The sequence below is a fragment of the Benincasa hispida genome, chromosome 6 (genome assembly GCF_027475165.1).
Source record: "Benincasa hispida cultivar pf3 chromosome 6, pf3_genome.v1.1, whole genome shotgun sequence".
NCBI classification, from domain to species: domain Eukaryota; kingdom Viridiplantae; phylum Streptophyta; class Magnoliopsida; order Cucurbitales; family Cucurbitaceae; genus Benincasa; species Benincasa hispida.
In genome coordinates, this window is record NC_143483.1 from 5,546,861 (window position 1) to 5,560,227 (window position 13,367).

The 13,367-nt window shown below is 35.2% G+C and overlaps 1 protein-coding gene across 1 annotated transcript; it reads left to right on the plus strand.

Moving 5' to 3' along the window:
• The first annotated feature begins 1,090 nt into the window (after positions 1-1,090).
• On the plus strand, positions 1,091-9,285 carry DOT2 (SART-1 family). The gene is made up of 14 exons (XM_039034098.2): positions 1,091-1,265; positions 1,556-1,612; positions 2,483-3,402; positions 4,318-4,456; positions 4,553-4,607; positions 4,833-4,952; positions 5,020-5,116; positions 5,191-5,260; positions 5,402-5,461; positions 5,668-6,280; positions 6,702-7,114; positions 7,886-8,106; positions 8,204-8,288; positions 9,036-9,285. The coding sequence occupies exons 3-14, from the start codon at positions 2,483-2,485 to the stop codon at positions 9,105-9,107; spliced, it is 2,865 nt and encodes a 954-aa protein (XP_038890026.2). The 5' UTR covers positions 1,091-1,265; positions 1,556-1,612; the 3' UTR covers positions 9,108-9,285.
• Positions 9,286-13,367: the final 4,082 nt, after the last annotated feature.

The window sequence follows — 13,367 nt, forward strand, 5'->3', positions numbered from 1 at the left end:
AGCGTGGGTTTGTTGGGTTGCAAAATTTTTCTATCGGCTAGATTTATGGTTTTCGGGCAAAAATTAGTGTTGGCATGAGAACGAGGGACATGAGTTTGGCGTATAAGATTTGTGGGTTTTCGTTGAAAAGGGGCGAGATCAAGAGAGCGAAGATTGAGAGAGTGAAGTGGAAGCATAAAAGTGAGAGACCCAATCCGCATGCACAATATTTTCTTTAGGTAATTTCACTAAATATGACATAAACAAAAGTCGAAAGTCCTAGCTATGAACATAGAAAACGTAGTGTTTGTACTATTAACTTGGAGAGGTTCGATCCACACCTCACAAATTGGAAAAAAAAAGTCAAAAATTAATCCTTTCTCTCATCTCCCTTGGGAAAATTTTTAGTATTATGGTACTACCTCCATTGATTATTTAATACGTCATTCAATAATTTATTAAATATTTATTATATGGATCCTTCGTAATTCTTAAAAGCTTCTCGTGTAGCAAGCAATAAATAATTTTCTATATTAAAGTGCTCGAGTCCATCGGATTGATGACCCAAAAATTAGGCAAAAAATGTGAAATGACTCGATTTTTGAAAAAATGCCGAATGACATTTTGCTAATGTCAAATTCGAGTAAAATTACCAAAATATACTTGCACACGTGAAAAAGTAGTTTTGCTGTCGCTCGTCTTGCTCTTTTTTTTTTCACTCACACTATATGTCTCACTCTAGCTCGTCTTGCTCTCTCTTCTTATTTTACTCACAAATCATTATGTCTCTTGCTCTGGCTCATCTTGCTCTCTCTTTGTTTCATCACTCACAAAATCAATCCTCTCTCTCGTCTCTTGCTCACATCGGAGTTGCTCGTATGGACTTATCGTGTTGGAGAAGAAGAAGACATATAGAGGAGAAGAAGCTGGAGAAGAAGAAAATGATGTATAGAGGAAGATTTCTCGCATTGGAGAAGAAGAGAACAAAGAAAAAAGGACAATAATTTAACTTCACGTGATCATGACATCCGTAAAAGAGTATTTGATATTTTTTTTTCCCAAAAATGGGATGATTTGCCATTTTAGACTTTTAAAACGGATGAGCAATTAATCCAAATTACTCCGGTTTTGCTTGCTCTCGGGTTTTCTTTTCCCATCACGAGCGCAGGTCCCCATCTGTCCAGTTTCCATACTTTTCTCACGCCCCATCTCCGACGCCGCACTCCTCCTCTTTGTTTCAATCCGCCGCGGCTCCGCCCTTCTCCGCCTGCTGCCGCGTCACGCCGGTGAGTGGGTGATTTCTTTCTCTCTCTCCATCTCTTTTGGTTCTTCCTCCCTCTCTCTCTTTTTTTCCTGATATCTTCTTCCTCTCAATTTCTCCCTCACTTGCGCACAGTTCTCCGTCGTTGCCCAAGCGCCGTTTGACAGTGATTAGAAAATAGTGGGTTCTTGGGGCTTGGTTTTCCAGCAATAGTGCCGTGTGGAGGTGGGCTGTTTATCCTTTGGTTGTTTTCATTACCCACGATTCTTTTGGCTCCATTTCGACTTACGCATGCTATTTTGACTTTAAATTCAGGATTTGGAGGATTTTAGCGTGCTGTCCGGAAAAAGTTTACGTTTTGGGGAATTTCCAGTAAGTATCGAAGTTAATATTGTAAATTGGGCTTTAATCTCTGAAATTTCATTATGCTGAGGTTTGGATCGTGTTATAGGTTTAGAGCAGTTTTGGATCTAAGATAGCTTGGGCAAATTCTTTAAGGTTTTTTGGAGTGAAACTACAGTATGTGTTTAGGTCGTAAATTTTGATACTAATTTAAGTGTATGCTTTAGGATGAGATTGGGTAAGCCAAAGGAGAATTATTCTGTTAATAGTGGGATTTAATTTTGAGGTAAGTGGCTTTACTAATGGAATGTTGGGGAGAGTTTGATCGAGCTTTTGGGTTTGCCAACCAATTTGTACATGATAGATTGTGGGACCTCATTATTGCATGTTGCATATCCTAGTTAGTCCAGTATAGTGACAATTACCCCTCCTACGTACTTCTCAATTTTATCAGAAATAGTATACATCTCAACTTCAAAGAATACTTCAAATAAAAATTAGAAGAATAGAGAGAAACTAACCCATCTTTACCCTTTAACCGAGGATAACCTCTAAATACTAGAACATTTACAGTACAGTAGAGGGAAAGGATAAAACATAAACGTTAACCCCGTACATACAATCTAAAAACAGAACAACTAGCTACATTATTTTTCCTCTCATCTCTGCTTCATATGTAATTTTCTATGCCCACCGTTCCGTCATTGTTTGCTATGAAGACTGCCCCTACTAGTATCACATATTCAATGTTTTTAACTAATGCTCAATGTGTTCTAAAATTTAGCTTTGGTTGTTGATATAGTTTGCTCCAATTTTCTCTTCGGTCTATATCTTTCTGGTTTAATTTATACTTTTTAGGTGTTAATGGAAATTTAGAGGCAAACTATTAAATATTTGCAGATGGATGGGGAACGGTCATCCGCACCTGATGAAAGAAATGGTCCAGATATCGCTTGGGCAAGAGAGCGTGGGGAAGGAGGACATGATGACTTTGGTTATAGTGGAGGAGAAAAGTCAAGTAAACATCGGAGTGAGGATCATCGAAAGAGTAGTCGAGGGGAGGAAAAAGACCATAGAAGTAAAGATCGAGAACGATCTAAGAGATCTAGTGATGATGCATCGAAAGAAAAGGAGAAAGAGGCAAAGGATTCAGAAAGGGATCGAGTTCGTAGTCGGGAGAAGAGGAAGGAAGATAGAGATGAGCATGAGAAAGAAAGGAGCAGGGGTAGCAAAGTTAAAGACAAAGATTATGACAGAGAGATTTACAAGGAGAAAGAATATGAGAGAGAGAGAGATAGAAAAGATCGAGGAAAGGATAGAGAGCGTGAGAGGGAAAGAGAGCTGGAGAAGGACAATGTTCGAGGACAAGACAAAGAGAAGGGAAAGGAGAGAGACAGAGACAGGGATAGGGATAGGGATAGGGATAGGAAGAAGAAGGACAAGGACAAGGACCGATCAAATGAAAATGAAAGGGAGAAGGGGAGAGAGAAACACAGAGATCAAGAGGACAAGGAAAGCTATAGGAACATTGACAAGGACAGAGGAAAAGAGAGAATTTTGGAAGATGATAGGAAAACAGATCAAAGCAAGGAGAAATCACAAGATAAAGAAGGAATTGGCAGCAAAATTGATGAGGAAAGAATTGGTTGGATTGCAGATGAGGGTAAGGATTATATGGTAGAAAGTGATGGTGATAATAACAGGAACAGAGATGTTGATCAAGGGAACATGGTCCAGGATTTGGGAGGTGAAGAAAATTTTGACGGGTTGAAAGTTGGAGCTCATGCGTCTTCGACTATGCTTGAGGAGCGCATTCGGAAGTGAGTAGATATTCACCCTTTACTTTCTATATATATGTTATTTTGTGTAAATATATTTGAATATCAAGTGCATGGATAGGTATTAATGAACAATGAAGTGTGTTCAAGCAGATTTTGACCATGTAGATTGCACTCAGTTTTGCTTTATCTCATTATAATCTGATCATAAGATTTTCCTTCGGTAGATTAAACTTGAATCAATGGAATTGTGTTTGATCTGTATTTTATTCTATTTAGAGAAATTTTAGCCTTAACTTGGAAAATTTTAGTGATATAGTTACATTGCTTGCTTATTTGTTAACAAATAATGTTGATGACCAAGGCTTTTACTTCCTTCTACACATTTTAGCTGGACCAACATCATCTTGAAAAGATGGCCATAGGTAGTTATTTGAAAAGAAAATAAATGGTAAAATAATTGATGCAAACCCTCACCAAGGATTCCTATGGAAAACTCAGATGAGGTTAATCAAGAAGAGACTGTGATTGCCAAAAAAAATATTGTGATGGGAACACCAAAATACGTATTCAGATCATGCATCTTCCATGATTAAATACTAGCACATGTTAGTCTTGGATCAAATTCTAGAGATAAGGGACCCAGAAGTTCTTGATTTTTATACTCTTACATAACCTCCTATAAAAAGAAAACACTGTTACATAACTAAAAACTTTTTAACATTACTGAAAACATACTGTGCTCTCTTGGACATAGGGTTATATGATTATCTTAGATGCTATGATGGTCTGTGGATACTTCTTTCGTCATAATAAGCGGTTTAAAGTTTTGTTCACCCTACAAAGTGAACGTCTGACTTTATGTTGTGACTGGGAATTTACATGTAAATGTACTTTCTGTGTAATTGATACTTCAATTGACTTAAAAGCTCCATTTCATTGAAATTCTTGATGCAGCATGAAAGAAGACAGGTTAAAGAAGCAAACTGAAGAATCTGAGGTTTTAGCATGGGTTAAAAGGAGTCGTAAACTTGAGGAAAAGAAACTTTCTGAAAAAGAGAAAGCCTTGCAGCTCTCAAAGATTTTTGAGGAACAAGTTAGTTAACTGCATAATACTGAGTCATTTGCAGTCTCTTCTTTTATAATGACAACACTCATGTGATAGTAATTGTGACATTTTGAAATTTCTCAGGATAACATTGATCAAGGTGTAAGCGATGATGATATTGCACCAGAAGATACAACTAGTATGAGTTCTTACTCGCCCCCTTCTTTTCTTGCACTTTCTCTTTTCTTTTTATTACTTCTTCCATGTCTGAATTAAAACCTAATGTGGTTTTAAAGCTCCAAAGAGGTATGTATGCTTCAAAAAGGCAAGGGAGGATTCCTAGAAGTGAAAAAGAGGTAGAGAGAGAGAGATTATTTGATGTTTCTATAATGGCAGCTTATCTAATTCTGTATTCAATTGTCAGATAATCATAATCTAGCTGGAGTTAAAGTACTCCATGGCATAGACAAAGTACTAGAAGGTGGTGCGGTTGTTTTAACCCTTAAGGATCAGAATATCTTAGCTGATGGCGACATTAATGAAGGTAACATACGTTGGTTCTTTTCTTTAATTCTTGGGCCAAAGTTCACTTATATATTTTTATGCCTCAGACGTAGATGTACTTGAGAATGTCGAAATTGGAGAACAGAAGCAGAGAGACATGGCCTATAAAGCAGCAAAAAAGAAAACCGGCATTTATGATGACAAGTAAGTCATTTAGTTAAGTGCTTTGTGAGCTGTTCTGTAGGTTGCCTCACTTCTGATCCATTTTTCTATTATAGGTTTAATGATGAAAATTATGGCGAGAAGAAGATGCTTCCACAGTATGATGATCCAGCAGCTGCAGATGAGGTGTTCTGTTTTTCTTTCTTTTGTCTGTCTATTTCTATGAACTTACATAAGGACATCGATGTCTTATTCATGATCTTTACCATGAACCATTTCTAGAATCGGAGCATAAGCATTCTCTAAGGACTAGAATTTGTGTTGCAGGGCCTAACCTTAGATGGAAGAGGAGGTTTTAATAATGATGCAGAAAAGAAGCTTGAGGAGGTAATTTGAACTTGTCTTTGAACACATGATGATTGTTTCTCCATTTTGAGTTAATGAGTTTCTTCCTACTGTCATTCCAGTAATTATTATTGTATTCTACGTTCTTCCCACCCATGATGATTGGAAATAGTTCAGTATGTTATGATGCTTCTTTAATCTTTGACTTCGTTTTGAGCTCTTTGCGCAATCTTTTTGCTCTTTGACAGCTTCGGAGAAGATTACAGGGATCTAATTCAGTCATGCACTTTGAAGATCTTAATGCATCAACAAAAGTCTCACATGATTATTACACTCAAGATGAGATGCTTAAATTTAAGAAGCCCAGGAAAAAGAAATCCCTCCGAAAGAAGGAAAAGCTAGATCTTGATGCCCTTGAAGCGGAAGCAATTTCTGCTGGATTGGGTGTTGGAGACCTTGGTTCTCGAAATGGTTCTAGAAGGCAAGCACAAAAAGAGGAACAAGAGAAATCTGAGGCAGAAATGCGACATAATGCATATCAGTCAGCCTATGCTAAAGCAGATGAGGCATCAAGATCTCTAAAATTAGTTCAAACTAGCTCTGTCAGATTAGAGGACAACGACGATACGCTCATTGCAGATGATGATGAAGATTTCTATAAGTCGTTGGATAGAGCAAGAAAATTAGCTCTTAAGAGGCAGGAGGCAGCATCCGGACCAGGAGCCATTGCTCTTCTTGCCACAGCGACAACTAGCAGTCAGACAACTGATGATCAAAACACAAAAGCTGGAGAATTGCAGGAAAATAAGGTTGTATTTACAGAAATGGAAGAATTTGTCTGGGGTCTCCAGCTTGATGAAGGTATCATTTTCCTTGGTCCTTTTTTTGATGTACCACGTATTACTGTTCACATTGACTTCCCTTATAAGTCCCTCAATCAATCTTGAACACAGGGTACTTGTTGGTATTTATTCTCTTCCCCCTCCCCCACCTCATTGGGCTTTGGGCTTTGTTAATGGTTCTTGCAGGCTTCCTGCCTTGCCCCATTTTTTGGATGTTCAATTACACTATCATCCCGAAGAGGATTTTCTTTTCAAGTGCTTGCTAAATATGAGTTTTAACGGCTGTTGCTTGATTTAGGCAAAACAGAAATTCTGACGTGCTATTTTCTGTACTAAATGGATATGTCACATTTTAAACCTTTACCATTGCATATATGGTTTTCGAAAAATGAAGTAAATGAGGAAAACCATGAAGATTAACATTAGGTTTTTTCCATCAGATGCTCATAAACCAGAGGAGGAAGATGTCTTTATGGATGATGATGAAGTACCAAAAGAAGAATATCATGAAGAGATTAAGGATAAAGATGGTGGATGGACTGAAGTCAAAGATACTGCCAAAGAAGAAACCACTCCTGAGGAAAACGAGGCAATAGCTCCCGATGAAACGATCCATGAAGTTCCTGTTGGAAAGGGATTATCCAGTGCACTGAAGCTGCTTAAAGAGCGAGGAACTCTGAAGGAAAGCATTGAATGGGGTGGCAGAAACATGGACAAGAGAAAGAGCAAACTTGTTGGTATAGTAGATGAAGATGAACCAAAAGAATCTAAGTCAAAGGAATCCCGTTTATCTTCTTTGGTGGATTACAAAAAGGAGATCCACATTGAGAGGACTGATGAATTTGGGAGAATTGTAAGCTAGCTTGACTCTATAATTTACCTAGCCATGCCGTTCATATTTAGTTTACTTGTATCACATATTCACTTACTGGTTTTAATATTAGAGGCGTAGTCATTGTGCCTCCTGGTGATGCATGGTAGACTTTTTGTTTCTAGTGGGGTTTAGGGGAATTGGGAATTAGTTCTCCTGCTCTGGGTGTATATGCATGTGAGATAGAGAAAGTGTAGCAAAAGTGTAGTTAAAGTGTAGTGTTAATTTCACAGAAGACGTATGCCAGGTGATTGACAGATGATGATTGCAAGTTGAGAATGTGTATTTCGTGACAAACCTATTATAAAACTTTTACTGGTAGCATAGTGAGGAGCTGTGTGCTAAGTTAGAAACTTAAAATAAATCGATTTATTTTTAAATGTCTAGAATAACATCTAGGGAAATGTGTTTGTTATCAAATTGCCATACCTAGGTCATGCTCGCCCTTTCTTTATATCTTGTTCAAACAATAAAATGCACCCTCCACCAGAAAACAATATTAACAAACACATTCAAATTGTTTTAAATATGGATCTCTCATTTCCGAGTTGTTGGCATTCTACATGCTTATCTTTATGCTGATTGTGTAGGGTTTCTGCCTGTAGTTGTTAAATTTTTATCTTCAATTATTTCAATGGATTTTGACTATAATTACTGGTCTATCCTTTCCATGGGTCTGTAGATGGTGATAATATTCCTATACTTATAATCAAGGAGATTTTTATTCCCATTTGTGTCCTTTTACTGCACCAGATGACTCCAAAGGAGTCGTTTCGTCAACTCTCTCACAAGTTCCATGGCAAGGGACCTGGAAAAATGAAGCAAGAAAAGCGGATGAAGCAATACCAAGAAGAGTTGAAATTGAAGCAGATGAAGAATGCTGATACTCCTTCGTTATCAGTAGAGAGAATGAGGGAAGCTCAAGCACAATTAAAGACCCCTTATCTTGTTCTCAGCGGCCATGTTAAACCTGGGTATGCTTGGTTTTCATTTGAACGAGTATTTTTCCTTGTAACTTGGTTTTTACCGATTCAGTTTATAACTATTTTGTCGGTTCTTCGATGTTTCTAGCCAAACGAGCGATCCAAGAAGTGGTTTTGCTACAGTTGAAAAGGATCTCCCAGGCGGCTTGACACCCATGCTTGGTGACAGAAAAGTGAGTATTCTTGTATTATCCTTTTCTATTATTTTCTTTGTTATTGAATTTTTATGTTACGGAAGAAATTCTCTAGAGTTGGTAGCTATTTATAAATTGGAAACATATTCAATATGGGAGGGTTTCTAACATATTTAGAGCCTAATTTCTTGCCAGTAACAATTATTATTATATTAGGCAAGTTTGTCAGTTGCTTCTCTATTCATGTTTGCAACTTCAGCAACTACCTCCTCTACCCTACGCTGTTTTCAAATCCCATTTTTGTGAAATCTAAACCAAACACAAACATTTCATTCTTTTTATATTGTCATTCCGTTAAAGAATCTCATACTTACCACCCCTTCTTTCCGTAGTTTTTTCTGCAATGAAAAAAAAAAGAGAGAAATCTAATGGATTTCAAATTTATGCCAAATTATTTTCCTTTTTGAGAAGATGTAATATATGTTCCATTTTTGAATCGGTGTAGATTGTAGTAACATCTCATTTTCACTCGTACATGCTGAACAGTAAACGATACATTCTCTAATATCTGAATTTCATTTTGGCGCACTCTAAGCATATGGTCATTCAAACTTTCAATTGGCTTGTTACCAAACTTCTCATTTTTGAACTTTTTAGGCATACCAAACAGAAACACCTCCTTTGTATTAGCATTTGTTTGTTTATATTTATTTTACTTCATGACTCTTTCACCTCAATTTTTTATTGTCATGTTAATTTAATATAAGTTGGTCGTTTTATTTTCAGGTTGAGCATTTCTTGGGGATAAAGCGTAAAGGCGAAGCTTCAAATACAGGCACAAAGAAAGCAAAAGTTTGAAGTCTTAGCTTATACACAAGTATTAGTAGCAAGAAACGCATGTTTGGTTTATGATGGTCTACCAACTAGATGCAGGGTCCGTATATTCAATTTCATATCCCCATAAATTCTTCGATATTTGAAGTGTTTGTATGATAATCAACATATTCTTTCTTGTCACAAGTTTAGATTTTGTACATTTTGTAAATGTTACCGAAGTTAGGAAACATTAATTTTAGGGTCAAGCTGAAAAAGTTTTATGCCTTTAAATCACGTAAAAAAGCCCACAAAAAGAGGATTATGCATAAGCTAGATAAATGTAACAACACTAGTGAAAGGATCTATAACTGTAAACTAGACTTTAAGTGAATCACATGTATTAACTATTGGTGTCAGTGCCGACGCCTATTGGAGCGGGGATGAGTTTGAGTATTGCGAATCCATCATAAACTTTTGTTATTACGGTGACTCATTGATAGAATTATGCTATGTTATAATTGAACTATATCACTGATGGCTAGACTTCTGTTATCATTAAAATTAAAAATTTTAAAAAATTATACAAACGGAGGTAGTCTATAGTGAATGTAGACTTTCTATCACAGCACAGGTAAAAAAGAAAATATGATTAATTCTCTATTTTGATTGTCAATTCCGATAGATTTTTATCATTGATAACCTCTAATACCATTAAAGTCTATCATGATACACAAATATTGGTGTTAGAAGTCTATTAGTGATAGTGTGTTACCGTTAATAGATTGTTAAATCCCTTGATTGAATCATATTAGTGATTCAAATATACTATTTCAGTGATAGTATACTATAAATGATAGATTATTATATTCTAATAATAGAATCATATTAGGGATACAAAAACATCAGAGATAGAGACCTATTAGTAATGATAATGTACTATCACTGATAGATTATTATATTCCTTTTGATAGAATCATATAAATGAAACATAAATATTAGTGATAATAATCTTATTCTATTTGTGATAGAAGTGTATCAGGGATAGTAGTTCTCCTATTTTATCTCATGGTGAAGGGTAGGAAGTCACTCCAAAAAAGTAAGAAAAAATTCAAGTTGAAATAAAAGAAGCAAAAATTGAATTGAAATTATAAAAGAGGGATGTTCTAACATTGAGCTTATTAATGTCATATGTGTTCATTTGGGACTTGTGATTTTCTTGTGGTTTTTATTGAAGTCTATCTAAAAAAGGAGTCTATCGATGATATAAACTTTTATTACTAATAATATTTTATAAAAGGAGACTATCAACGATAGACTTCTATTACTGATAGGAGTTTATAGCTAATAAAATATATCACTGATAGACTTATTAAAAAAACCATGAATTTTGTGCCTTCAATGAGCTTTTTTGGTCATTTTCTATGAGCTGAAGTGTAAGCCCTCAAATTCTTTTCCCTTCACTTAGGTATAAAAGATCACTTAACAATCATTGGAGTTAAGAATGCTTAATTGGAACGCATGCTGGAATTTGGAGGGCAAGAACTTGACTAAATGTTCAAACTATACTTTGAAGGAAGCAATGGAACTTAGAAAAATTTATAAGTGTTGGGACCATGCGGTTGAACTTAGGAATGAAGTATGCATTGGACTAGAAGAGAAGAAGGAGAAAATTTGGGTTAAGTATTGGGAGGAAAAGGTTAGGATGCAAAAGTTGGAAGTGTAGTAGATTGGATTCAAAATTTTGGCTAAGTATTCAAACTATGCTTTGAACCTATGAAAGCTGATAGGAGAAGGACATGCATTGGACTAGGAGAAAAGGAGGAGTAAAATTTGGTTAAGTGTTAGTAGAAGAAGATTGAAGGGGAAGGGTTGAATGCATAGTCATTTGGAGAAGAAGAAATTTGACTAAGTGTTAGTAGGAAAGGAGTAGGACTTAATATTAGAAGCATAGTTGAGAAGATTCAACTCATCACCCTAAGGTTGAAAGCATAGTTGAGAAGATTCAACTCACCATCTTAAGGTTGAAAGTGTAGTTGAGAAGATTCAACTCATCATCCTAATGTTGGAAGCGTAGTTGAAGTGAGTTGAGCTCAAACCTCATAGACAAGGGAAATACTTATCAAGGGAAATTATGATACTTCTTGGAAGCAGTGACACAAGTTTTGGTCAAGGAAAAAAACTACTTGGTTGCATGGTTGGACCAATCTGGACACCTAGGGTTGAGCTGGACGCATAGGTCACTATATTAGACTGCATGGTGGATCACTTTAGGAACATGACCTCAAGAGATTGGTCTTGGATACATAAATGAAGGAAGGATATGTTGGACATCTACGGATGCATGGTAGGTGATTTATGGGCACACAGTTGACTAGGATGAAGAATTTGGTTTAGTGTTGGACAATACATAAGTAGATTCAACTTGTCAAGTTAAGTAAATCCTTAAGGGAACTATGTTGGACGCATCGAAGGGTATTTTAGACGCCTAGAAGGTTATTCGAACACTATCTTGGGCACATGAGAAGCATAAACAAAGCATGACACAACTACCTTGAAGAAAGTTGCACCAAGAAGCCCTAGGAAGACTTCTTGGATGCATGCTTTGAGAAAAATGGGAGCATTTGGGTACATACTAGGAGAAGGATGGGAGCTTGGAACCATACTTTGAGGCATGACACTAGATAGCAACATTAAACAAGAGAAGGGAAGGTCATCTTGGATGCATAACCTTAAGAAGTTAGCTTTGTAGGGATGGAAGCCCTAATGCAGCGAAAGAAAACAGGATCATTACTCGTTATTAATTTAGGTATTCTGAAATATCAGTACACTGGGAGAATCCAGAAACATCACAGAGACCAAAAAAAAAAAAAAAAAAAAGGATAGCCTATTGTAGAATTGATCCCTAGGTTAAACATGCTTTAAGATTACAGAGAAAAGGGAAGAAATCTTACTTTTATAGAATTGAACAATGATCCAATTCTCTAATTGGGATTTCACGAACAACACCAAAAATGTAATTCTTATCCTCTGAGAATTCTTGAGGTATGAGGTTTGTGGGAACCAAAAGTGAATATGAGAAGCAGGAAAAAGTTTAGAGAGAGAATTTTGTGTACAAAACTCTTCTGTGCAAAAACCACTTGCAACAACGTCTCCCTCTGAAAACATTTTGTAGGTTTTTGAATAAAGGAGAGAGAGAAACGCGGGAACTATCCTACGTTTCTGTTAACTCCTATAAATTTGATTTTTAATAAATCAAATAATATAATTTTAATTAATAATTTAATAATAAATTAAAGAAAAAATATTTTAAATGACAAAACTGCTGGAAATATTTATAAATAATAGCAAAATACCACAGTCTATCTACCATAGACTGCGATAGACTACTACCGTGTCTATCATGAACAGATAGACATAGTCTATCACATAAAGACGGTGAAATTTTTCTGTATTTGTAAATATTTTAGTTTATTTTCCTATTGTTGAAAACAAATTAATAATTAATTAAATCTTATTCAATTAATGATTTCATTTAATCATATTTAAATGAAATATCTCTCAAATAACCTATAATTTTAATTCAATTAATTTAATTAAATCAAATTTAATTACATTAATTAAATAAAATAAATAATTAATTATTCAATTAGATAATTATCAAATTAAATATCAAATATTTAATGTAGCCTACATTTGAATCATATTCAATTATGTTTCTCTCATAACCTATAGTTTTAATGTGCATCAAATACACATTAATTTTAGTGTATATTTTTAATATAAATCTAATTCATATTAATTTAATATTTGGACTCTTTCAAATATTTAATTCTCTATAAATTAATTTTGAATCATATCCAAAATTAAATTTATATTATAAAGTTAGTTAAAATATAAACTTTATATTATAATGTATCATAATATAAACTTTATATTATAATGTATCATTATACATTATATTATTTCCCAAAATGAATTTGAACATTTCAAACTCTATTCAAGACATAGTTATCTCAAATCCCTTTACGAGCTAGGAAGTAAACCTCATGGATCCACAGATCAAAAGCTTCAATGATATGAGATTAATTGGCTAAACTCATTAACCAAATTAATCAATATTCGTTAAATGTGGGTACACTCTACTAAAGACCCACAACTACACCCTTCTCACTGCAGATATATTTCTGTGTCCGCGGTATAGATCAATAACAATAAGTTAGTCCTTCATGAGTAAGCATAGCACCATCTGTGTCAAATTATCGTTTTACTCTAAGTTACCTCTACATTTTTAAGTACCAGTGT

What these genes read in the sequence shown, in the direction of transcription:
- DOT2 (XM_039034098.2), top strand. Translation starts at nt 2,483, where the DNA reads ATGGATGGGGAACGGTCATCCGCACCTGATGAAAGAAATGGTCCAGAT. An exon ending in GGGTCTCCAGCTTGATGAAG is followed by an intron (nt 6,281 to 6,701) that starts GTATCATTTTCC and finishes TTTTTCCATCAG; the next exon opens with ATGCTCATAAACCAGAGGAG. An exon ending in CCATGCTTGGTGACAGAAAA is followed by an intron (nt 8,289 to 9,035) that starts GTGAGTATTCTT and finishes TTTTATTTTCAG; the next exon opens with GTTGAGCATTTCTTGGGGAT.